This window comes from Hylobates moloch, unplaced genomic scaffold (genome assembly GCF_009828535.3).
Source record: "Hylobates moloch isolate HMO894 unplaced genomic scaffold, HMol_V3 SCAFFOLD_9, whole genome shotgun sequence".
NCBI classification, from domain to species: Eukaryota; Metazoa; Chordata; class Mammalia; order Primates; family Hylobatidae; genus Hylobates; species Hylobates moloch.
Genome location: NW_026652284.1, coordinates 111257001 through 111284872, shown reverse-complemented (window position 1 = coordinate 111284872; position 27872 = coordinate 111257001). Strand labels below are relative to the sequence as shown.

The 27872-nt window shown below is 39.0% G+C and overlaps 1 protein-coding gene across 3 annotated transcripts in view; it reads left to right on the top strand.

The window, feature by feature from the left end:
• Positions 1-27872, top strand: part of ADCY8 (adenylate cyclase 8) — a 263282-nt gene that overhangs the window by 124031 nt on the left and 111379 nt on the right. For all 3 annotated transcript variants that reach the window (XM_032760443.2, XM_032760446.2, XM_058443978.1), the window contains exons 6-7: positions 5725-5883; positions 11574-11844. In XM_032760443.2, coding sequence (XP_032616334.1) covers positions 5725-5883; positions 11574-11844 — 430 coding nt within the window. The remainder of the gene's footprint in view (positions 1-5724; positions 5884-11573; positions 11845-27872) is intronic.

The following is a 27872-nucleotide window of genomic DNA, read 5'->3' as shown; positions in this document are numbered from 1 at the left end:
TTGATGGGTTGGTTGAAGCCATGTCTGTGTGAATAGAGTTGATGTAGGCAGAGTTTTAGCAGAAAAGGGTAGGTAGGTGATCAATTCAGCATTTTTTATTGGTCTGATTCAATCTGTGCAGTTGAAAAATGGTATTACTTCCAAAAATTAGTACTAGGTACTATTTTTGAGTGTTCAGTATCCACCAGGCTAAGTGTTTTACATATATTATTTTATGAACCATCCTAACACCTCTACAGAGGACCAATTCTCTTCCCCATTGCACCTGGGAAGATTGAGACACTGAGACTAAAGCAACTAGCCTGACATCCACAAGCAGTAAATGCAGAAGTGTGACGTCAGATCCGGGCCTGCTTTAATGCAGGTTCTATGCCTGTGTGGTGTTGCTGGGGAAATATGTGTAATTTGCTCTAGCCCCTACAGCAATGGAATTCCTGTCTAGTGTATAGGTCAATGATTGCTACTGAATTATGCGCCCTGTCATTCCTCTAGCAACTTCTATGGATTAATTGTCTAAAAAGAACCCTTTGAAGCATTTAAGTTGAAAGAAAAAATCTAAGGTCCTTCATTTTTTACCTTATAATTGTAACATGCTTCCTTAATAGTTCAGTTAAAAGAAATAATGTTGTCAGTCTTTAGTTTGTTAATTGTTGCATGATTTGTCCCCAGCTAGATAGAGGTGAGCAAAAATAATAATGGTAATTACGTGTGTTTTTTACTTAAAAGAAATTTTGAATGGAATCTCCCCATGAAGAACAGAAAGTAGATTTGCTCTATTTGAAAGGAAGAGGTTTAGGGGGTCTTCCCCTCCCCAACTAGCAGGTCCTAAGGCAACTCAGTGGTTTCTCTGGGACTCTTAGATCCATCTTGGGACAGCCAAAGGCCTGTGAACCCAGAAAGCCATTGAGCTTTCTCCATTAACTTGATAAATAACTTTCAGCACTGACTATGTCTGTGTGCTAAGCTTTGAGCTAAGTGTGAATGGAAGGTGGCATCCCTGCCCTCCAGAACCCGAGTGTCTAGAGAAGAAAGAGAAGGTGCAGATGTCATCTATAGTCCTTTTCTCTTAATCTGTGACTGATTAGGTACAGCAAAACATCCCTGGGGCTCTGCTCTGGAAGAGCTGAACAAGACTTGTTGCTAGGAGTAGAATTGCCTCCATTTTAGCTTCAAGAATGCTCTGAGGTCCTGCCCTCAAGAACTGATCTTGAAATACATTGTGTGTGTTTGTGGTTCTTTGCAACCACGGAGTAGCCTTACTAACGAGGATCAATGTCTGTAAATTATTAATTACTTTTACATAGTTTCATTCTTGTCTTTATTTAAGTCAAATCCCAGACACAAAATGAAAGAGAAAGAAAAGCCATGCAGTAAAAAAATGTTGTCTTCTTGCTATGCTTCTTGTTTTGTAGAGGAAACTAAAAATCATCTAAATGTCTTTTCATTAAGATGCTCCAGTGCATTCTCTGTATAATGTTAATTGCCTAATGACATTAGCACCGTGTGCTGTTTAATAGTCTCTCACCATTAGCTGGCAAAGCACTTTAACATCCATTATTATATCCTTTGGGGCTCACAATAGTTCTGTGTGTGAAGCAATCAGGTAGTGCCTTATTTTACAACTATTGAAACTCAGGGTCAAATTAAACTACGTGCCCAGGATCACACGTTGCAAAGAGTACGGGTTTTAAAAACACAACAGTACCAGCTTAGTCCTGGAATTCTGCTTACCAGCTCTGGGCCATAGGGAAAATCATTTTACTTTCTCAGGCTACAATTCCTTCATAAACAGACAAGCAACTAGTCCTTATTAAAGGCCAGGCACTGTTATAAACTCCCTGCATGTGTTTATTCACTTAATCTTGACAATGTTATTAACATTTTATCGATGCAGAGATTAAAGCATCTATAGGGAGTTAAAATAACTTCTCTAAGGTCATGTTGCCCGTAAGTGATGGAACAAGATGAGAACTTGGCTGTCTGGCACTGAAGTCTGTGATATTAACCCTCATACTACAGTAATGACAGTGTAATAAGGAAAACATCAATTGGGACCCATGACTGTGCCAGTCAGGATAGTAACAACCATCCCTAAAATCTTAGTGACTTAAAACAGTAAACATTTATTTTTCATTCACACTTTATGTTCATTACAGGAGGGGGGTGTGATAGCAGGATATCATCACATTTTATCCTGATTCAAGGACGCTGGTTAAGAAGGCTTCATCAGGAGCTCCTTGACTCATGATGGTGGATACAGGAGAGAAAAAATTTTTAAAGAGTATGGTTGATCATGGTCTTAAAGCTTCTGCCCGGAAGTGACACATATTACTTCTGCTTGTATTTCATTGGTCAAAAGCGACATCAATATCCAGACAAACATCACGTTTGCACTTATTTGCAGGATCTAAAAATCAAAACAATTGAACTCATGGACATAGAGAGTAGAATGATGGTTACCAGAGGCTGGGAAGGGTAGTGGGGAGTTAGGAGAGAGGTGGGGATGGCTAATGGGTAGAAAAAATAAATAAAACCTATTATTTGATAGCACAACAGACTATAGTCAATAATAACTTAATTGTACATTTTAAAATAGCTAAAAGACTGTAATTGGATTGTTTGTAACTCAAAGGATAAATGCCTGAGGGAACGGATACTCCATTCTCCATGATGTGATTATTTCACATTGCACACCTCAAATCACCTCATGTACCCCATAAATATATACACCTACTATGTATTCACAAAAATTAAAAATTAAAAAAGTATGCAGGGAGGACAATCCTACTACACACTTGAATAATATAGTAGTGGGCATGGCTGTGGATAGCACAAACGACCCCTCTCAATGACCTCCTGCACAGAAGCTCATTGGGAAAGTGCCTCAGAAACTGATGTGCTCCTCTCAAAGGCTGGATGCCATTTCTTCTCTTGCCCTGTCAATTTTTTTTTAAATGGCTCCTACAGTTTTCATTGTCAGTTAATATAAAGTACCATATGCTTTTTAACTTAAGAGTTAAAGTCAAAACAATGACCCAGAAACCAGGAACTTCACCAAGATCAAGAAAAACCTCATCCTTTAGTTACAAGCATTTCTTCTAATGTTCACGGGTTGCCCGTCTAATGTCTAATTTATTACAATATTTCCATATTATCAACCCAATTCAACTTTACTTTCTTATGTAAATAGCTTTGCATTACCTTACAACTTAAGAACAGAGACTGCAAAGATTCGATTGAGTACATGGAATCATTCATTCATTATTTTTTTCTTTTAAAAAAGGACACTGCATGTCTTAAGTCCTACCATATGAAAAGCAGGATGCTCCAGGCTGTGAGGAATATAAGGCTGACTCAGGCAGGAATAATGCCTTCAAGGGCCTTATACTCTTTACCAAAAAGCTTGGATATATATGAACATTAATAGAAAGTATTGGACACCCAGGCATCCACCCATCCACCTACTCAATAAACACCTGCTAAGTGTTAACCAAGTGCCAGCTATAGTACAATCTTAAGACAGGAATATAAAGAGTAGTCATTCAAAGTCCCCATTCTCAATTAGTTTAGAGGAGACAGATTATTATAACAGAGCACCCTAATTATTGTTCACCAAGGATGCAATGAGAACACAGGGAAAGGTACATAAGTCAGACTTGGAAATCAGGGCAGCCTACTGGCCAGAGTTAAACCAAGCTTCACTCTAAAAGATGGAGTAGAAGCTCTTCCAATGAATGAGGTAATGGACATTCCAGATTGAGGAAGCACCATGGTCCCAGAGAAGAAAGAAGGAACACAAGGTTCAGACAATGACTTGTTGTTTGGATGGCTGGAGTCTAATGTGTGCATGAGGAATGAGAAGAATAACTAAGGCACCGGACAGATCATGAGGAATTTTGTGTGCCAGACTAGGAATTTTCCATTGTATCTTATAGAACAGTAGTGTCTAAATATTTTGATCCCCTATTTTTATTAATAAAATTATATGAAGATATGCATATCTAATAAAATTATATTTATTATCTATTCTATTAATTATATTCATATGTTTAAAAACATATACCATAAAATATACATAATATAGGGATTTTAAAGGATAATGAGAAAATAAAAATACTTTAAAATATTTTAATTTAATTACAGTATCTAATTTAAATATTTTAATTTAATTACAATTTTAAAATATTTTAAATTACTTACAATTTAATTTAATTTAATTAAGACTTTTCTGCTTTCACCATTTATTAGACAGTAATGGGTTTAAACATAATCCTTTTTTTAAAAAAATTTTAATAGTTTGTGATATAGTAACGTAAAGGTCAGGTTTTAAGTTCAATATATTTCTATACCAGGCTTCAGTGGCTATCAGAGCTAAACATATATCTTATAAATGTTTTCCAACCTCATAAATGGATTTAAGCCCTTATAAATGGGTTCAGACATCATCAGAAATCTTCATTTAGAAGATATTTAAACATTAGTAAATGTGCAGCTCTAAGAATTTTGATAGATGATATAATGTGACTTTGGTTTTGCAACAAAATTCTTAAAAAGATGGAAATATTTCCAAACTTCCATTCTCAAAATGCTTTCTTCAGAGCATCAGTTTCTTTAAAAATCAATTACTTTCTTGCTCATTCTTAAGTTATCATCCTGAGTTGGAAGAAATAAATTAAGCAAGTTTATGTTTTTTTTTTCAAATATGTGCTAGAAGGAATATTAATGGTGATTCATTATCACAAAAATATCAGCAAATTTGGAACACTTGTCTTCTTGTCAAAGACAAATGAATAGCTCACCTTTAAGTCTGACAACTCTTTTAAGCATTTTGAAGTCACATAATCATTGCATTTGGGGGGCAATGAAGGTTTTTCTAGTAATTCTACTACAAAGTATTATATTCTACCATTTGATTTTCTGCATAAATAACATCATTTAATCATAAACTAAAACCGTTCAAAATACTCTGAAAGAAAGAATGCTCATGACTACAGGAAATCATCCAATGGTAGAAATTCTTCTGTCTTCTCAAGATGCCTCCTCCATACTTACAGTCAGAGGATGACCAGACATGTATCCCCTAAGTTTCCAATATCAATCTATATATCAAATGTTGGTAAAGCTTTTCAACATAAGTAACAAAAGCTGTGAATGGAAGTTCTAACATTTTCTTCCTGCATCTCAATGGATGACCCAGCTCAGCCCTGGGATGTAAACACTCTATTTCAGAGACCACAGCTCTAAGGAGTAGGTCAGAAAAGAGTGATGGGATAATGAGGTCACATTTGTATTTAGAGGGGAGCAGCTGGAAACCATGACAGTATGGGCTGGAAGGAGGTGAGGCTGAGGCAGGGATCCCAGACTCAGGCATGTTGGTGGCCTGAACTAAGTCACAGAAGGGCTAGAAAGAAGGAAACAGTTGACATTTTGGTTGGAAATGGAATGTGTAATGAAGTATGAAAGCAATAATCTATCACAGGTTAATGTTGGGTAGAAAAAGATGCTGGTGCCATTCTCTGAGACAGAGGTTACACAGCAGGTTTTGGAGGAAGGTTTCAAAGAGCCTTTAAAAGTATAGATAAAAGGCTAAGGATGTTCAGAGACTCCTTCCAGTTATTAAAGAACCCAAGAAGTCTTCATGGAAGGGGTGACGTTGAAAGTGCAGAGCCAAGGTTGCCCACTCTGGTCTTATACATGTGTCTCTCCATTTACCTATGTCAACAGGTATGTGCGGTCAAGGACAAAACACGATGTTGACATGAGGATTGGAATCCACTCAGGCTCGGTACTGTGCGGTGTTTTGGGACTAAGGAAGTGGCAGTTTGATGTCTGGTCTTGGGATGTGGACATTGCAAACAAACTCGAATCTGGAGGAATCCCCGGGTAAGACAAAGCAAAGCCCTTTTCATGCTTAACGGTTGTCATTTGCTCATTTTGTGACAGTGGGTTTCCTGTGTACAGAAATTTAGGGTTAGATCTAGGAAGCAATTATTTGGAAGGAGACCAGACACTGAAACATCATACAACTATTAGCTTCCAAAATCTAGTTAAATGCATCAGAGGCAACGAGGATGTGGAATAACACTGAGGTGTTGAGGTCTCTGCCCTGCACAGCATTGGTCCTTAGACTTGGCCGCACATTCGAATCTCCAAAGGAACATTTAAAAAATACTAGTGTCCAGACCTTGTGCCAGTTTGTTTAAGGCAGAATCTGTGCAGAATCTATTTTCAGTTCTTCAGTGAATTATAATGGGCAGCCAGGATTAAGACCTACTGACTTTCCATGCATGATCTAGGACTCAGTGAGGAAATTCAAGCTCTTCCTTAGAAACTCAACTTTTCAAATTTGGCTGTCAAGATTGGTTGACATAGGATCCCCAAAGGTGCTAGTGGTCTGCAAAGGCCACTGCAACTAAGGTAGGTCTTGAAAAGTTGTATCAAGATTCTGTTTACACAGACTGGACCTAATAAGATCTCAAATATATGTGAGCCAGTGTGATTTTCTGCAGCCTCTCTTTCTTAAAGATGATGGATGGATTGCTGGATGGATGGATGGATGGATGGATGGATGGATGGATGGATGGATGGATATAGAGAAAGAGAGAGAGAGTACACTTCCACATATTCCTTTCCCTACCCCCTAGACCTGCCCTTGGAGTCATAGATTTCTCTGGTATGTGCCATCATTCTTTGCAAATTATGTTTAATATCAAGTAATATGTTATCAAGGGGGAAAAAGACAACAAGAGGTGGAATCAGAGTAACTAGGATTCCCACTCTGCCCCTTGCTAAACTCTATTATCTTCAGCAAGTTATGTAAGGCATGCACAGCACCTGGCATGTGATTTTAGTGTGAACTTGGCTTGCATCACTCTACCTGTGTGATCTCGAGCCAGTGCTTAACTTCTGAGTCCAACTTTCTTCACTGCAGGAAGAAAGATAATAATACTTATGATTTACTACCTTGTGAACTTATTTTCCTCCTCCGTGAGAGTTTGTTCTCTCTTCTGCTATAATTCGCATAATCTACCTCACAGGTCTCCTCTGAAGACTATCTCAGGCAATGGGTATGAAGCACTTTTTTTGTACACTGTGCAGGGACAGCCCCAGGTCAGTTACTATTCTTATGGGGATCCTTCACTCTGTGTGGTGTGTCATGGCTGTTTGCCAGACAGGTTTAGAATTGAGGAAGGTCTGACGTGTTACTGCTGGTTTTCTTAAATCTTTCCATTCTTTAGGATTTTCCCACAAGTAACTACCTGCTGAATTTAGACAAACAAGATAGCCGATTCATCTGTGTTTCCAGGCCTGTATCTTAAAAGCATCACCAAATGGGGAATTGCCCATATACTTAGTAGATTCCTTTTGCAAACCTTAGAATATGCTTTGGGGGATTGTAAGATACTGCTTTGATATCTGGAAGCCAGTTTAGCTATTGTTCTCAATAACATTAAGAAACAGAAGAGTGACCAAGTTTAAATCAGCACATCACCGTGGAATACTATGAAGCCATAAAAAGGAATGACATCATGTCCTTTGCAGCAACATGGATGCAGCTGAAAGAAATTATCTTAAGCGAAATAATGCAGAAACAGAAAACCAAATACCACATGTTCTCACTTCTAAGTGGGAGCTAAACATTGAGTACATATGGACATAAAGACGAGAATAGACACTGGGGCCTACTAGAGGGAGAAGGGAGAGAGTGGGTCAAGGGACGAGAAACTACCTGTTGGGTACTATATTCACTACCTGTGTGAGGGTTCCGTCTTACCCCAAACCTCAGCATCATGCAATATGCTTTATAACAAACCTGCACATATACTACCTGATTCTAAAATAAAAGTTGAAAAAGAAAAGAAACGAATAAAATAATTTGTAAAAAGAAACAGAAAAGTGACTGAGTTTAAATCATCTTTCACACCCTTATTTTTAATATCATGAGTCATGAGTCTGAACAGTGGGTTTACTACTTACCAGTTATGAAGGCTGGAAGATTGTGGCAAGTACTTCATGCCCTTCCCAGTTTCTTCACTGTAAGTTTGGACTGAAAACATTATCCGCCTTAAAAATGTAGTTTCAAATATGATTGTGCTTATAAAGCATGTAGTCCAGTCTTCTATTCAGTACCCAGCTCTGCTTAGCCATGGGACGTTGTCAATGTGCAAAATGCAGGAATGTCAAAACGGGACTCCAGACTCACCATGGTTTGATATTGTTTTATATTTTTCCACCTTTTTATTGTCTTCTTCTTTAACACCTCTGAGCCTTGGGTTTCTGGAAGAACGGTTCTCAAACCTCAGTCTTGGAATTACCCGAGAGTTTATTAAACCATAGCTTGCTGGGCCCCACCGCTGAGTTTCTCGTTCAGTATGTCTGGCATGGAACTCAAGATGATGCTTTCTACCAGTTCCTGGTAGGAACTGCTGGCTTTAGTACCACACCATGAAGATCACCATTTTTGAACTTGTGTTAAATGAAATAATGCATATAAAGTCCTTTGTCCTGTACTCAGTAAATATTTATTGTGGTTGTGGTAGTAGTAGTTACCATATAATACAGTTCCAGGGTGGTAGAGATACACTGAAAGTAAAAGTTCTTGTCTCAATCCAGCACTGCCACTAACCACTAATATGATTTGGGGCCAAATATGTACTTGTTACTTACGGGCCAGTTTCAGAATCTGCAAAAGGAGACAAAGAAATGTCTAATACCTAAGGTTGTTGGAAGAACGGAAATTATATGAGATAATCCATGGGGCACACAGTAATACCTTTGGCTACTAGATAACATTTATGCAAAGCAAGAGTTACACAATTGTTGTCTTAATTTAGTATCATGACTACTTTTATTATATCCTAGCATTAAAATTTATCAGAAAATGCCAAGTTTACTTGACACTCAATATATGAGAATATTGCCTGAAAACTGACACATTTCCTTAGAAAGAAATGCAGTCTTCAGAATCTCATCTGCAAATGCCTTACCTCAAAGCTCAAGTTAGTAGCAAGGATGAAAAGAAACATCTGAAACCTAGTTTCTACCAAAACATTTAAGTGTATATTGATTAGCACTTCAGCAGAAGAATCAGTGAAGGCAAGGATCTCTTTCACTAGTGAAAACATAATATTGATTTAATACATGGAAGTATTTGTCCCCCTGCACACTGACAGCAGAATAATAAAAACAGAATCCAGAGAAATGCTAAAAGCGGTTGATATGTAACAATTATCGTCAAAGAAAATCAACCATGGTACTTTAGAAAACCATCCTACCAGGTTCATTTTGCCTAGGAGAAAAGGTAAGCTTCCAGTCTTAATTCAGATTCATCTGAGAAAGCGGATGGGGACTCCCATTTCATGGAAGGTCAAATGATCTGTTATTCTCCCAGGTCAATATTGTTGAGTTCATATGTATTAACAAAATGCATCTTGGGAATATTTTGTATTTATTCAGCACATTTCTCAAGAGAGTGAAAACATCTTTCACACATTTATTTTTAACATCTTGCACTTGAAATCAATCAATATATTTATGTGGAAGATGTGGAGAACATGCCTTAAATTATCAGAAATGATTTGTTTGTAGTTTCTGTTTTTTCACATGTTCTTTGCAATGAACTCCTTCTTTCTGTAAGGGGGGATTTATCACAATAGATTAGAAAGATGAGAGGGAGTAGCTGAGCTAATACTAAAAGTAAACTGCATTTTATTTAATTAATGAATTTATTTATTTTTTCTAAGACAAGGTCTCACTTTATCCTCCAGAATGAAGTGTGGTGGCATGATCTCGGCTCACTATAGCTTCAACTGTCTGGGCTCAAGCAGTCCTCCCACCTCAGCCTCTCAAGTAGCTGAGACTACAGGCATGCACCACCATGCCCAGCTAACTTTTGTATTTTTTTGTAGAGACGGTGTTTTGTCATGTTGCCCAGGCTGGTCTCAAACTCCTGAGCTCCAGCAATTCACCAGTCTCGGCTTCCTAAGCATGAGCCACTACAATGCATTTTTAAAAGCCACTCTAAAATGTCTTTTTAAACTTTTCTGTTTACTTGGATATATTGTTCTTAGCATTCCAAAAGCCAGTCAAAATATTAAGCATTCCTTCATTCAAATGAATACTAAAGTAAACTTAGGAAAATGACTTTTGAGCTGAATTAGACAGTAGGAAATTGTTAGTAAGCACCAAATAGCACATTGAATCTGGAGAATTGCCAATTACTTGAATAGCTGGAGAGAGCGTAGGAGAGCTATATTAGAGGAGTGTCAGAAAATGAGCTTTGAAGTGACAGAGCCAGAGAATGAAAGCTTGGAGGCCTTATTCAGAAGGCATGACAATAGTCTTCTGTAAGCCTTGAGGAGGCATGGAATACACAACAGTAATATGACAATGGCATTTTTTAGAATACTGTTAATAACTTACATATTTGCTTTTATAGTGTATATATTGTACCATGCACTGTTTTGACTACCTTACACAAATCAACTCGTAGAATAATCACAATGATCGTCAGAGATAGGTGCTATTATGTTTCCCATATTATGGGTAAGAAAATGGACTGATAGAAAGGCTAAGTAATTTGCCCAAGATCCCTCAGCTGGCAAGTGGCAGAGCTAGGGTTTGAATCCAGGAGATCTAGCAATGAAGTCCATGTTTGTAACCACCTTACCTTGCTAGTCTACCCAGACCACATTATAACACAATAAGTAGTCTGATTGAGTTAGATAGTTATGAGGACAGAAAAACTCTTCCCCAGAAGAATTTACCACATGAAATTTCCATGAATCAAGTTTGATCCTCAAGGCCCTGATGTCATATGTTATTTTGCTAAAAAAGAAGCCTGAGTCATGAGTTACGGTGGCTGACAATTGTGCAGCCATGAGTCACTTCACTTGTGAGTGAGCCCAGCCAGCTGCCAGCCTGCACATGTCCACAGCTTTGTTCTTTGCTCCTTATAATATACATGTTATAGAGGAAATTGTACCCTACAGTGGTTTTCCCAAAGGACCCTCAGTGCAGCCCTATGGACTTATCAGAATCACCCTTGAGAAGAATATAGACAAGTTGGAGAAACAAGTTACAAATACATGAAGATTGAAATGATAGGACAGGTTCCAAGATGATGAAAGAACTCTTTTTGCATGGTGATTTGGATAATAATTGCCACTGGGGTTCAGAAACATTTGCAGCACTTGTTTTTCCAATATAATCAACACCACTGAAAAAAAAAATCACTGTTTTGTAAAGTTTGCTGGGATCAGGCTGACAATCATAAGAAAAGCCAAAAGATGTGCTTAGGTGTGGCTCAGAAGGGCTGAAAAAGGGCTGAAAAAGGTATTTTATCAGAGGCAGCAGTGTCTCTTGGGACGATGTCCGTGATACTACGCTCATGAATTTATGCTTCTATTTTCTTTTATTCTTTCTACTTTTTAGGAAGACAAGTATTGCCCTTGAGGACATGTCCTGATAATACCCATGTGTAACCCTGGTGTTGGTTTTGTACAGGTCAAGAAAAAGATAGGCTTTGCAGGCAACATCAGGTGTGTGTAATGACCTATGCCTTCTACACACAGGAGGATTCACATTTCCAAAGCCACACTGGACTGTCTCAACGGTGACTATAACGTGGAAGAGGGTCATGGTAAAGAGAGGAATGAATTCCTGAGGAAGCATAATATCGAGACTTACTTAATTAAGCAGCCTGAGGACAGTCTGCTGTCCTTGCCTGAAGATATCGTCAAGGAGTCAGTGAGCTCCTCAGACCGGAGAAACAGTGGGGCCACATTCACTGAAGGATCCTGGAGCCCTGAACTGCCCTTTGATAACATCGTGGGGAAACAGAATGTAAGTCCTCTCTTCCTCCTTCTGCTTGGCCATGAATGCATGCTCGTGTGAATCTCCAATCCAGACGCCTCAGAGAAAACTGATTCATCTTTAACCTTTTCTCCAATGAACACCATAATTGCAAATGATCAAACTATTTCTGTGTCTCCTCAGGACAGAATTAACCTCGTATGCAATTTCAGGAAATGCCAGAAATGCCAGAGGGTTCCTAACACCCTCTTTTTTTTTTTGTAACCTAGCTAAAAATAAATATTATGTGAAGCTGAATTGTAATTTTACCAAAAAAAAAAAAAAAAACACTCATGTTGGAAAAAATAAACCCGCTGTTATTAAACTAAAGGGGAGGATCAAGTACATGAGAATGCCCCTTTTTCGGTAGCTGGCCATCATCAGTTCTGCGTCGCCCTCTGAGATTCAAAATCAGGAGGGCACTGCTGATTTGGAAATAGGAAAGGAGCACCAAGTGATGCCTAGAGTTAGGGAGTTCAGGAGAAGCATGCAATTTCAAAGCCACCCACATGATTCTATTTTTATATAGCATGGATTTGCATCTTCTATGAAGGACAGGGCTACTAAGTCAGTACATAAGGAGTAGATCACCAATAACCAAAATTCTTTTTAAATTATTTATTCAAATATTGAAATCACAGTAAACCCAATGAGATGCTCAGACTCCAAGAGGCACTTAGAGAACTGAGGCTGAGCCAGGTCGAGAACCAAGGTGGACACAGAGATTCTGTTCTCCCAGAATGCTTGCTTGGAGCCATGGCAAAATTACCTGCTCTAATACGGATTTTCCCTTTAACCTCTTAGACACAGCACATTTAGTTGAATTCATGTAAGTTCAATGATGTGACTTTACTATACATGTTTAGAGAAAGAAATAAAAATAGCCAATATATAACACTTATCTGACAGTTATCTGGCGGTTTCTGACAAGATCCTCAACCAAGCAGAAGCTGAGAGTACCATGAAGTACTCAGCCAACAGTGTCTGGAGTTTTATGAAGACATATAAGGGTTAATTTATAAATTCCATAGACCTCAACATTTCTTATTAACTTGTAGATAAGAAAAATCTGTCTGCCTAAAAATATTTTAAATGGAAAGGTTAAAATGCTGAAAGTCTCCCCTCTTTCTTCTGCATTTGAAAGTTTGATGGGGCACTCTGAGACCAGGCTATCTTTGGTTTCTTCTGAATCTCGAGAGAGGAACTATGAGAAAATGCATGGGCCAGATTCCACTGGGAAAAGCTGCAGGTTGAACCTAGGCTGCATGCCTTGCAAAAGTTGACCTTAGGTCTTCGACAGCTCTTTCGTGAGTGTTTAATTTCCCCAAAAAATTATTATGCCCACACAAGTCATAACTGATTGCAATGCCTAGGTTCTTTCCATCTCTGAGTTGGTGTGCATGGTACAGTTTGCTATTTTATAAAATAATGGTGTTATATACTTCCTGGAGTGGGTGCATGACCAGCTAACAGTGCCCTCTCTGCTGCTTTTGCCTATTGTTAGCTTGGGTCTGAATGCTGATTATTTAAAGAGAAAGAAATGCATGCCTCATCCTGAATACCTCAGCATAAAGTTCTCTCTCTCAGTTTTAGTTTTTGTTTTGTCTTTTTTTTATTTTTGAAAAATCTCTCTCCAGTTAGGCTGATTGTAGGAATTAAGATAATTCCTTAATGTTCTAATCTGAATTGTACATGAACTTGCTACTAATAACTGAGAGCCAAGAAGAGGGAGGTGGAAGTTCTTGGTTTTATCTATAGTTGATTGATCTGGTTAAATTGTATAGGAATACTTGAAATACTTATTTGCTCATTTCCTAAAGATATTTCCTGATGTCACCAAATACCTATTATAAGAGATGTCATTATTAGCTAGAGATTGTTACTGTTGTTTAACCATACTGTGTACTTTTTTATGATGCCCAAGTTTTGCCTGGATGTAACCCATCTGTGCCGTCTTCAGCATGAATAATCTGAATTCATTTTGATGCCATCAGACTGAAGAGCCAGTGAATGTGTGCTGATATTCATGAATAACCACATGCCACCAATAATATTTTGGAAATTACTGAGCCAATTAAAACAGTCACAAGTATTCAGTGTTTGTACTTATGCCTAACTCTAGAAGTCAGTGAGCCATATGTGCAATTCAGAGACATAATTTGTCCCTGGAAGAGATCAAGACTGGTCTGGCTGAGCCGACGCTGTGCCAAAATACCCAGTTAATTCCACGGAAGCCCCGACCATCTGAGTGTTTGCATAACACAGATAAAGCGTACTAATGCTTCACTGGGGGTATTCCAGCTAAATTGGCCAGATGTTTTGGCTTCTATTCATTCATAATGTGTGCTTAGAAATATGTTTAATGGCATCAGATTGCTGTGTCATATTCTGTGCTATGTAGACAGCAGATGTTCAGATAGTTACATCCTCATGTATTCATTCATTCAATAAGGATTAATTGAGCATTTATTACAAGCCAACTACTGCTAGTAAAAAAAAAAAGAGGAGGGATGGGGGAAAAAATCACTTTAGAGACAAAGTCAGCCAGTGGTTTATATTCTTGATGAAGATAGAAATTATATCCGTTTTACTTACCACAATTTAGCCCACAATTAGAACAATACCTGGTAAATCACAGGGTTTGATTAAAGTTTGTTGAATGAGTGAATTAAATGATAGATATGGGTAGTGAGGGAGAGGAACCAGTCAAGTTTGAGTTCTAGATTTTTTGCTAGGGTGACTGCGTGGATGATAGAACTTCCAACTAAAATAAGCAGTACTGGAATAGGAGATCGTGTGAGGAAGACTAGGAATTCTCTTTGGGACATGTTGAGCTTGAGGTGCCTGGGAAAAATCCAGGGAGAGTGGTCACACATTTCTGAAACTCAGGCATAAAAGAACTGTGCAAGAGATGTGAATTTGGTATTCATAGTCACGAGAATTTTGGTGTTAGTAGAAGACATGGCAGTGAAAGAGATCACTGTTGAGAATCTGTAAAATTAAGGAACAAGAAGACACAAGCAAACCTTGAGGAACACGAGTTGGAAGGTGAGAGTCAGTATTCCTTGGCAGAGACAGAGAAGAAACAGTCAAAGTGGTCAGAAGAGAACTAGGGAATGTGGTGTCATGGAAACCTAGAGCATGGCATTTTGAGAAGGAAGGGGCCATCAGCAAAGTCAAATGGAGACAAGAGGCCCAGGGATGAAGACTGATAGCTGCCTATTGGAACTGGAAGGACATCATTGGCAAGAGGCAGATCTGGTGAGATGGTAGAGTCAGAAGCCAGGTCATCGTAATTGGTAAGAGGTGGCTCTGGATTTCCAAAAACTCCAGTTCCACCCCTGTTCCCTTCCTTCTACCCATTTCGGTAGTTTGTAAATGGCTTGGAGTTGCAATGAAAATCACTAATAATTATCTCTGGCCCCTTATGTGAGTCTTCCAGTTTCTGTCTGCCTGACCATACTCCCTTGGTTTTGATGCTGTGTCTTTTCTGCCCCTGTATCTGTATCCATTTGGGTTAAAATTGTTGGTTTGACCCCGTTCTGGTATCCAAGTTTTGCTCTCGGACATCCTGAACACCCATGCCCTTTTATATCCCTGCCCCCTGACAGGTGCAGATGCTCTGCCTCTTAATTTGATGCCTTGGTTTCCTGAACCCTGACTCAGATCCCAGTGAGACTCCCCATGCCTTGAGTTTCCAGGTGAAATGAAAGTAAGGAAACTAGAAGGCAAGAAGTTTATGATCACAGGTGAACTATTGGAACTTAAAAAGTAGGAGGAGACGGTTGAAGTAGATCAAAAGTGAAAAATTTCACATCTGGGGGAGAATATCCAGGAAGTTCAAGGCTAGATTATTAAATGAGTTATCAACATGGACATTGAATCTCTCAGTTGAAAGACAACATTGGAAATGAAAGGAAGATAAGAACAGGATCCTTATCATAAAGGTTATATTTTCCTTTCCTGCTGCATGCTCTGAGTAAAATCTATATCTGGGCTTGAGCTACTGTTCATTCTGTTATTTAACAGATACTCAAGTGTACTACACACTGAGGATCCAGTAATGAATCCCTGTCCTCCAGGAGCTTATATTTCTTTTCTTTTTTCTTTTTTTTTTTTTTTTTTTTTTTTGAGACGGAATTTCACTGTCACCCAGGCTGGAGAGCAATGGCGCCATCTCGGCTCACTGCAACTTCTGCCTCCGGGTTCAAGCGATTCTCCCAACTCAGCCTCTTAAGTAGCTGAGATTACAGGCACGTGCCAGCACCCCTGGCTAATTTTTGTATTTTTAGTAGAGATGGGATTTCACCATGTTGGCCAGACTGGTCACGAACTCCTGACCTCAAATGATCTACTCGCCTCAGACTCCCAAAGTTCTGGGATTACAGGCTTGAGCCACTGCACCCAGCCCAGGAGCTTACATTTCAAAGGAGTGAGGAATGTAGACAATTAATTAAAACATATAACTGTAATGAAGGAAATAGAGAGATATGACCAGGGAGTGTATAGAATACAGAAGGGATTGTCAGAGAAAGCCTTTCTAAAGATTTAATATGAGTGCTAAAAGGAACACATGCAAATTAGCAGGAAAAGAGCATTCTAAACAGAGGAAAAGCAGTACAGACACCCTGAGGTAGAAAAGAGTTTAGTGTGTTAGAACAGCAAAAAGGCCCAAGTGGCTAAAGCATAACGAGCAGGGAAAAGGAGGGGCTGGGACCTCCATCCTGCAAGCCTTGTCAATGTATTTTATTCCAGGAGAAGTGATAGAAAGGGTATAAGTGGGACAGTGATGTGATCTCAATTAGATTTTTAAGGGATCACTTTGGCTGCCTGTGAAGAATGGGCAAGAGTAGACTTAGCAGAAAAAAAAATCCATCTTAGACTTCAGATTTTCAAGAAGATACTGAAGGTTTTCATGTAGCTATAAAATGTATTGTGTAAAGGATATTAATCATTTTAATTGGATTTTTGTGACAAGTGATACGCCAAGAGAACTGAGGCTACTCTTTTAGAAGCAAGGCCCCTTTTCAGAGCCTGGAATTTGTTTCCATATGTTGTGGAATCCTCTTCATCCCATCCATCCCTTTCACATTTATTACAGCCCGAGAATCCAGGCATGTTTCTGTTACTCTACTAGGCCTTTTAAGAGCCACATGGAGAGAAGTACACAACTGGTACCTCCATTGTACATTTCAGTCATTTCTACTCAATAGACCGATTTGAGGCATTTTTGTTACCTTGAAATTAATGTGTTTCCCATGAGGACTATAAACACAGATGGAATTTCTATCTCCATGTAACAAATGGAGAGCAAACACACTTCATTGCCTGGAATATAGATAAACATCCCCAAGGTCACCAACACCGACAGCAGTAGAGAGCTTTGGGACTGGTAGCATGCCGGGAGTGGTGTGCACATGTTTTTCCACCTAATTCTCACACCAGCCTTACAGGGTAAGTGTGATGTGCCTACTTCGCAAATGGGAAAATTGGGATTCAGAGAGACTTGATTAATTCCCTTAAGGACACATAGCTGGTAAATAAGAGAGATGGAATTAGAGCCCCATGTATCTGCCTCCAAAAGCCCCTGCGTGGCATCAGTTCACACTGCTTCCCTCTTTGTGGCCTGAAGATATATGCTGGGTGTCACCTTCTACCTTGTTTTCAGGTCGTCTGTCAGTCTCAGAAGGTGAGTGAGTATTTGTGTGTGTTGTGTGTGTAGTGTGTGTGAATATGTGTGTGGTGTGGTGTGTGTGTTAGGTGTATTTGTACGTGGTGTGTATATGAGTAGTGTGCATGTATATGTGTGTGCGGTATGTATGTGGTGTACATCTGTGGTGTTTATATGTGTATTATGTACATTTGCTGTGTATGTGGTGTGATATATATGTGTGGTATGGTATGTGTGAGATGTGTGTATATGTGGATGTATGTGTGGTATGTGTATGTTGCATATGTATGTGATGTATGTGTGATGCGTGTATGTGCGTACGATGTGAGCTGTGTGTATGTGATGTGTGTATACGTGTATGTATGTGTGATGTGGTGTGCGTGTGTGGTGTGTATGTATATGTGTATGTATGTGTGGGGTGTGTACGTGTATGTGTGTGTGATGTGTGTATATGTGTATGTATGTGTGATGTGTCTTGTGTGTGTAGTGTATATGCGTATGTATGTGTGGTGTGTGTGTAGTGTGTCTGTGTGTGTGGTGTGTATGTATATGTGTATGTGTGTGTGGTGTGTGTGTAGTGTGTATATGTATATGTGTATGTATGTGTGGGGTGTGTATGTGTATGGTGTGTATGTATATGTGTATGTATGTGTGAGGTGTGTATGTGTGTGTACATGTATTCACCCTCTCATATATATAGGTCACTTGCTCACCAGGCCTATTTAGAAATTTTATATGAAAGCATCAGGAAACGACCAGATTCTGCTCCAGCTAGATTTTGGAAATCTACCCAACCAAGAAGGATCTCATTGCCTGAGTGTCCTCGCATGATGATTGTTTGCCTGGAAAAAGGCAACACTAGGCAGCCTCTCACATGTGCCTAGTAGTAAAACAAACAAACAACAATTTGATTTAGTCTCACTTGAGTTGGCAAATGTTGAGACTGGAAGAAAAGGAAATGTGAAGACAGTGGGGGCTGACTGGGCTGGTGAACATGGTCAAAGAATATATTTAGGTTACTATATCTTCACCAGTTCCAGCTGGGACTTTTCTTAGATCCTGTTCTCTGTATTTATTAGAAGAAAAGGAAGAATTCTCATCTGATCGCCATCCTGATTGAAACCTCCTTGTGGATCCAATGCTGAGCCTCAGGCTCCTCAGAGTGAACTGGTTAATTCTGTAGGCTGTGAGTCTTGTGATCTTTGAGTAAATCTCTGCAGGATTCAAACTTTGCACATATGATAGTGGAAGGGCCTGAATAGAAACTAAGCAGAACTGAGTTGGAGCCAGATTTGTCCAGTTGCTACTAAGAGATCTTGGATAACCACTTCTCCCCTCCAAGGCTCGGTGTCCTCATTTGAACAATAGCAAAACTGGACTGGATGATCCAACAATTCCTTTCAGCTCTGACATTGCCCTATTCCATTTCCTTACCTCAGACACAGGCTACAAGACTGTGGCCATACTGGCGAGCCACATATACTTCAGAATTCTACCATCCATAAATAATTTGCCAGGAAGCCATGGGGACATCCACTGTTTACAGTTATCTTACTGTAGGATAACAGCTATGCTTATCCTGGTGAACTGTCTTAAAACATGAATACCAAATTCAGCAAAAGGAGTTAAAGAAAAAAAATTAAAAAGTATTTGAGGTAAAATCTTACCTAACTAGGGAATGAGATTTACCCTTTTCTCTAAGAATTTCAGATAACTGAGTTATGATTTTATGTAGATAAACACCCAAACATCATTACAGACATCATCACAGTTTGCCTGCTTTCAAAGTCCTGTTTTCACCATGGTCATTATGTTCTCTTATTGAGTGATATTGTTCCCTGGGATTTGATTTCTTTCCTTTTTGTTTCTGCCCCTAAATGGTGGATCCAAACTAAGTGGCAGGCCCCTTTTTTGTGAATATGAAGGCGTGCAAAAAAATACATTCTTTAAATTCAAACTCATCTTATTTTTATCATTCAGCTTAAGAAAGGCAATCCTATCAAGATGCTTATTTGTTCATTCATTCATTCAGCCATGCATTTATCAACAGCTTACTGAGAAACTACAATTTGCCAGTAAAGTTCTAGGCTCTGGGGATAGAGAGATGAAGGTGGGGCAAGCACTCCGGAGCTTAGTTTGGTGGTGCTACTAGGAGGTCAGCAGGCTCACTGTGAACATTGTTACAATTATTGCAGGACAGAGTAGTAGATGAGGGAAAATTAACCTGAGCTAATCAGGAAATACCTTAAGTTGAGATCTACAGGCAAGCAGGAATTAAGCCAAGAACGAGGGAACAAGACCTTAGAACGGGAGAAAAAGCAAGTCCACCATCTCAGCCTGAGTTTCTTTGCTCAAGACCAAAGCACAGACTTCTCTTTCCCTACAGGGAGTTCCGACCTGAAATTCCTCCCCCTAAAAACACCTGAAATATTCAATCTTGGTCTTTAGAAAGGTGTGTTTTCAGAGGTAACTGCTTCTGTGATAAGTTACAAGGTATCTAATTGTCCATATTCAATATAAATACGCAGAAAATCACAGGCATATTTTTCCCCACAGGTAATTTTTTAACCATTTTAACATCAGATTAAGTTTTGATGTTTATTAGATAAGACATCTGCAGACTTAGGGTCAAGAACATGGAAAGCTTTGGAATTTTCCTGAAGTCAAGCTGCATTCTTCCAGTAATATGGCTTTTTCTGACAATAAAACTCCCCAGGCTGTCCTTAGCCCTGACTGAGGATAGCTGCTGAGTTCAGCCAGGGAGAATCATTAGTGGGGTCTGGTTTTTCACTCTGTTTCAAAAGACAAGTGGATTTGAAGCCCTCCAGAGAACATTGAATGGATTAAGTAGGCAATTTGATCCATTTGCTTTGACTCATCGTCCTTCCTTTCTCTGAAGTTCCTGGGGTAGACTAAGGAAGAAGAGATAAAGGTAGAGATAGGATTGAGGCTTATGTAGAACCACAGACCTGAAAAATATACAGTTAGGTTGTCAAGCATACATCATGCAGCCACGGTTACTCCCATGGCTGATAACCTGCTAAAACTTTTCTACACAAACGAATTGGACTCTTCTTCTACGAGATATTGAGTCATTGTTTAGGGAGTCATAAAACTGTGGGCTGACGTAAACAAGAACCAATAAATGTATAGCACTTTAAATATGTCAAGGTGGAAATGTATGATATTTTAAATATGAGAAGATAGGTAGGAAGAGAAAAAGCAAAAATCTGGATTCTTTTCCACTGACTTATTTCCCCAATTTGAAAACAAAGACGTGGGATTTATTTTCTATCAATCTTGGTGTTCACTTTGCCAAGGACTGGGCTCAGATCCTTCAGTGTAAAATGTCTTCATTGAGCTACACCAGGATTGCTCTCATCTCTGCCACCAAGTATAACTTTTATTGTTTGACACGGTGCAATTCATATCGAGGAAGCTTTTTCTTTCCAAGCAAAATTGCATTGATGTGAGTGAATTTTTATTCCCATTTTTCAAGTAATTTTGTATGTGCCCTGACCCACCAGTTTTCCTGCTCTACACAAACACATGGGTCTTCCCACTCTAAGGTGACTGAATTCTAGCCAGAGAAAAGATAACTGATATTTTTATGGGCCTGAAGAGCCTCATCCTGGGTACTTATATATATACTTATTTTTACTTCACCTTGTGTCAAAAGAGACTTACAGTGGCTGATCTTCAGTAAGCATACAGTATAGATGGAAGTTTTTGCAAGGTCCTCTTCTATCTCAAGGATTCCCAAACTACTGTTGTGAATTTCAGGTTATGCACCACTAGATTTGGCAGTGTCTCTTCCCACTGTGTGACTTTTATGTTACCTTTAGTCCCCTAAAGAATCATGTCACACTGTGAGATAGTAAGGACTTTGGGTACATTGTATGCAGTATCACCCACTCTGGACTTCATGTTTGGGGAAAACTTAAACACAGGACCACTCATAAGTGATAAACCCAGAAACAAACACTTAGGATAATAAAAACCCAGAAAAGCTAAACGAATTACACCATTCTTACAGAAATGCGTGTGTTGGCAAGGTTAGGGTAAAAGGAAGTAGCAGGCACAACCCCAAAGATATAGCAATGTAACTCTAATGTAGATGGTTTCTTCTTTTCCCAGTTTTGCCCTGACACAACTGGTGAAAAGTAAGAGATGCTGGATTCTTGAAGGTCAGTAATTTGTTGCTCCATTGGAATTAAATTAAGGAAAGCATCAATAACTACATTTGATTAGTAAATTGTATAAGGGGGTCTGAAAAAAACTCATACTGAGAAATTTAAAACATCAAACATGAGCAATTTATCAGCAACCCAAGGTATAAGTTTTTCATCTGCCTAAATTAAAAGTTACTTCTGAACCTTGAAAGCTAAACATTTAAATAATTCTATTTCAATTTTCCCAAAATTTCTATTAAGAAAACACAACCACAACCACACACACACACAAACATGCAAACACACATAAACATGCACACAAACACACATATAAACATGCACACCCACAAACACACACACATAAACATGCACACCTCAAAACACACACACATATAAACATGCACACACACATAAACTTGCACACCCACACACACATAAACATGCACACACACACATATAAACATGCACACACATAAACTTGCACATCCACAGATACACACATAAACATGCACACCCACAAACACACACACATATAAACATGCACACACACACATATAAACATGCACACACACACACACCTTCTTTTCCCCATGGCACTGACACTTCTAAAAAATCCACATCTTTGATGTTCACAAGAAAATGGAGTAACTTAGGTCTGGATGTATGTTTGTTTATTCATTTCCTGAGCTAAAATTCTCCAGATTGCTAACCCAAGGTCATTCAGTCTACGAGATAGTGGTCATCTCACCAACTACAGCCAATGACATTTCCACCCAGCTAACTCAGTGCTAGGAGATATTTCAATTCACACCTACCCTGTGGCCCTATGAACAAACCACTGATGTTTCAGTTTCTCTCTCCCCTACTTATGAGTCCCATGTGAATCCTGGCAGAAATCTTGCCTCCATTCCTAGATCATACCTTATTCCAGCACTTACACCATCCCTATTCTCGAGATGAAGCCTGTGCTGGAGTTTGCATATCTGTTCCACATATTACTATGGATGTGATACTTAAAAAGCTAAAAATTCAATTCAATTGACAATTTGCCTCAAATCATGTGGTGTCAAAGTGGTCGGATCTAAATGAATGTGCCAAGTTCTGTTTCCTCCAATTCTGCAGAAGTTTAACAACATTTTTTGATTTAAAAAAAATGACCCAAGTATGTAATGTCTCAGACATAATCACATTTCCCAAACTGAGATGAGAATCTTCTTTTTAAGGAGCTCAAAGAATAATATCAGAGGCAAGCATCTAGGATTAGCTAATAGTTTGGTGGAATAGAGCCAGGCAAGCTTCTCAGGCAGGAGGGAATCATTGTCAGACCCCACTTGACCCAAATTAACCTGGCTGGAGTCCTTAGGCCAGGTCTAAGAGACAAAATCCAGAATGTTGGTAATTCCCTGTGATGTCTGAGTCTTCTTATCCTGAGAGCTCTGCCCAATCACCTGGAATTGTGGTTGAGCCTAGAGAGAAGCCACAGCTGACCACTTGCCCACATCACATCTCAAGAGAACCAGGAGAGTACATGTGTGTCTACAGCCATGACCCAGGAGTAGGTTGAACTGAAGCAAGAGGCGAGGCATTTAATGCCAGGCAAAGCACACCAGGAAGACAGCCTAGTATTGTGCTTGAATATCCTGGGACCTAAACTCCCAAATGAGTAAACTGTTTTCATGCTCCAGTCTACCAATATAAGTTGAAAGGCCAAGAGTGAGGTTGTAGGGTTCAAATGAGTAGCAAATGAGTAAGTGCCTACTGTGGTATCAGCCAGAGCCAGGGGCTCCTCCCATGTCATTGTTTTATTTTCTTCTTCATAGACTGAAATTTCAGGACACCAAGGAACAAAAGTCAATCAAAGGATGTCGCAGATCCCTTCATCCCTATCAAAGTTAGCATCTAGACGATAGTCGGAAACTTCATTCTGCCTAAAGATGGGAAGCAACAATTACCCAAATGGCCTGAGCCCCAGACTGACATTGTTTACTCATAACTGGGAAACCAGACAACAGAGGGGTGCTGAAATCCTACAGTAGGCCTATTAGAAATGTCTGGGCTATTATTTCGACAGAATGGACATTCTGTCCCTTGTTATAGCGTTTCCTGGGGCAGAAGCTATGAGACTATTATGAAAATTACTTAAACCGCTTTCCATAGCAGAATCCCACAGACCTCCTCCCACAATAAGATCTCGTTAAACATTCATTTGCTTTTCTTGGAAAACAGATTATGGTGACATAAATATTCAAAAAATAAAAGGAATGGAAGCATGATTTCTAACTAAAAAAGCATCAAACAGATCATTTGGTTGTACTGTTTCATTTTCTCTTAGTACAGACATGAAAAGTTGCAACAATCTTAACTAACGTACCTTGCTTATGGGAAATGGTCCTATTCACTAGCACCTCCACTCCCATAAGAAGGAAAACTTGTTATAAGACAGGGTCTTGGAGATCTCATGTGGATATTTTATCAAGGGCTCCCCAAGTCAATGTTTACTCAAATACCGCTTAGCATTTTCTTACTAGGAAAATATTTCATCTCACATCTCCCCATTCCCAGATTTGAGGGAAAAAATATTGTGCTATTTTCAAACATAACAAGTATTTTCTCCCTAAGGTCCTCAGTGCAAACCATTGTAGACTAGATCACCTTGAAGCTTTCCCAAGGTATGAGCTTTCTTAAGAAGAATAAATGATAAGTATTTAAGATGATGGGTATATTAACAAGGTTAATCTAATCATTGTACAACATATTCGTATATCATATCACAACGTACCACATAATTGTATATTATTATAATTTGTCAAAAAAAAGAACACAAAATAACTCTTTTTAAAGTAGAAGCCTTCTCTTCCAGGGGTTGGGTTGGCATTTTAACAAACGGTAGAGAAAGAATCGCGGTAATGTGCACTGTTGAGGTACTCTTACTTAGGCTCATTGTTTTTCCTGTGTCTTGTAGGACATAGGAAGTTCATAAGAACTGAAAGGTGGAACCTCTGCCTTTTCCACAACCCAAAGGCTGCAGGCAGCAAGTTTAAAATAGAGGTACAGAGGCTTCCAAGTTAGGCACAGAAACATGCTTCCACAGGGGTAATAATGGAAGCGTGCTCCAGGAATAGGTTGGGGAAACTACTGGCCCTACCTACTTCTGAATGCAGATTCCAGCCTGAAACTGAAAACAAGCAGAGTCTTTGGGAAAGGTTAGGACATCTCAGCATGAAAGACAGAAGCTGCACAGCTGTGCCTTGAGATTGCTGAGCCTGGCGTTCTCTCTAGGTCTTTCCCATATCAGCAATGAGTTGGCCCACACTGTGAGACCTCAGTCCCAACTACTATAACTAAATCCGAAGACTACCACATCTGCCTTGTCCAGGAGCTAATAAAGAATAAAGTGCTTTCACTAATGACCTTAACCTCCTTCCACAACTGGCTCATGGAGAACACATAAACTGAAGGTGCTGGTCCCAGAAAAGGCTCAAGGTTATTATCCCTTGCCAGCCTGTGGTCTCTGGTGCTCTAGCAGCCAGCACTGGGAAGTAGTAATGGGAGTGACATTCTCTGGATTCCAAAAGTCTGAATAAAACCTCACATTGACAAGCATCACTAGGCTCCCTTTAAAGGCCCTTGCTCTTGGCTGGAATATTAACTGCATTGGTAGTGCCTTTTGTCTCATGCTGAGAAAAACTAGGCATTTGATCAAATTGCAGGAAAATAAACTACTTCTTATTTAATACAGTTTGGTAAACAGAATCTTTCCAAAATTTGAAGTCCATTTGGGAGAGAACAGAAAAAAACTAAAGGGATTTTTGCAGCGAAAGACCAGAAACACTGCCTTAGGGACAATCTTATTTTTTTTATTTTTATTTTTATTTTTTATTATACTTTAAGTTGTAGGGTACATGTGCACAACGTGCAGGTTAGTTACATATGTATACATGTGCCATGTTGGTGTGTTGCACCCATTAACTTATCATTTACATTAGGTATATCTCCTAATGCTATCCCTCCCCCTTCCCCCGACCCCACAACAGGCCCCGGTGTGTGATGTTTCCCACCCTGTGTCCATGTGTTCGACAATCTTCTTATAAAGGCATTCGACCTTTCATCTATCCACTCATTCATTCCTTCCTTTCATATACACTTATTATGAACCTAGCAAATATACCAGGTGCCGGACACTCAGTTATAGATAAAACACAGTGCCTGGCCTCAGGGAGATCATAGTCTAGAGAAACAATCACCTAATTAGGCAAATACAATGAATCATAGTAATGGTGATAAGGACAATTGCAGCCTCAGAGTAGGCTTACTGGAGGAGGTAATGTCTTACTTGTTATTTTTAGCAGCAGTAGGATACATGCCTAGATGCTACATGTTTCAATGCATAAAATGAGTAATTACTTAATAGGTCAGATTATGTTAGGTGTCCATGCTCCACCACAAGGTCAGATGCCACCTGCATTGGGTCTGATACTCTGTGAAGCAGTACCCACAAGGCAAGGACAAACTAAGAAGAATTGTGCAATATGTGGAAACTATGTCACCTATGGAACAACTGGGGAAATACATTTCATGTGCCTGGTGAAGAAAGCTAAGGACACTGGAAAGCAGCCACATGGAGGGAGATGGATGTAGATCTTGTTCAGAGATCAGAAACAGGTCCAGTGTGTGGAAATTGTGAATAAAAGCAGGGAAGAACTTTAAAGCACTGTTTCCCAAATAGCATTCCATGAAACATATAGAGGCAATTCAAGAAAAGGGGGATTTGTGGTCAAAAAAGTTTGGAAGATGCAAAGTTTAAAAGTCTTATTTCTGCAGAACTTATCAGTGCCTTTATCTCAATAAAGTGTATTGAGATAGGAAGATATAAGAAATTTTTCATTCAGTAAACACATTTATTGTGGTTACAAAGTACTTAAGTGACTACAAAGTATCAGGCATTGTCATAGGACCTGGGGATAAAGAAATGAACAAAAGAGACAAAATTAAGGTAAGGAGAAATGGCAGTAAACAAATAATGGATCTACGTTTTCTAAACTGATTGGTCCACAGAACCACTTTGTAATGAAGCATCTCATTCTTGTGCTTCTTGAAACACATTTTTGAGAAAGAGTGAATTAGAAGGATCTAACAATGAAATAGATCACTCCAGTACTGTAACTATGTAAGCTGATTTGCAGTGTCTATTAGGATGCTTTAAAGGGTCTTTTGAGATTTGAGCATATGATCCCTGAGACCTGAAATGGTTTTGACTCAACAAAACTGGATGTTTCTAGACAGTACACCTTCAGCCTGCAATCTTGCTGGGAAGAATTTTTTGCTGTGACAAACTGATTAATGAATACCAAATTTTATGACAATCCATGACGTGATAGGATCTGCAAGAAAAGTAGGATTTTACTGGGAACACAGATAAAAGACAAGTCCTAAAGAAGAGTCTTCGATCATAAACCAAATGATGAGCTTAAGAGGATTTGTGACTTCCCCCAGCCCATTCAAACACAATTTACAAAGGGCTACCTGAGCCTCTCATTATAATTTTCCCCAGAACCCCCAAACTGTCAAGCAAGATCCTATCATCAGAGACTCAGTTCAGAAGGAACTCTGGTTCTCATTTGCACTTTGATCTGTCTCAAGCACCTGTGAGGGAGGAAGCATTTAGGGAAATACCTGAGGAGAGCACGAATCTCCATTAGGATAAATCTAGGGAATTCAACATCTTTTTGGGAAAAAACTCAGTCATCAGAGGCCATCTCAGCTGCAAACTCTGCCATTTCTGCTGCTCCAACCTGACTTCCCAAATATCTAAAACACCAGCTAAAGTAAATGAATAGCATTATTTATTTATAACATCATTTATAACATTATTTATTACATTGCTGCTTCAATCTGACATCTCAAATATCAAAAACACCAGCTAAGTATACACATATACATATATATAAATACAATGTATACTTCAATCATACATTGAAGCATACGTTCAAATATGTGTATTCTATTATATATATATTATATTATAGTCAAGTATTATGGCATTTTCCATTTTATTCCATTTTATCCATTTGTTTTTCCTATTCTTTAGCCAATTGTTTAAGGTGTTTATGTGAAAGAACCGTCTCAACATTTTGGAGGTCAATTTAATACTGGAATCATATTTGGAAGCTTATGCT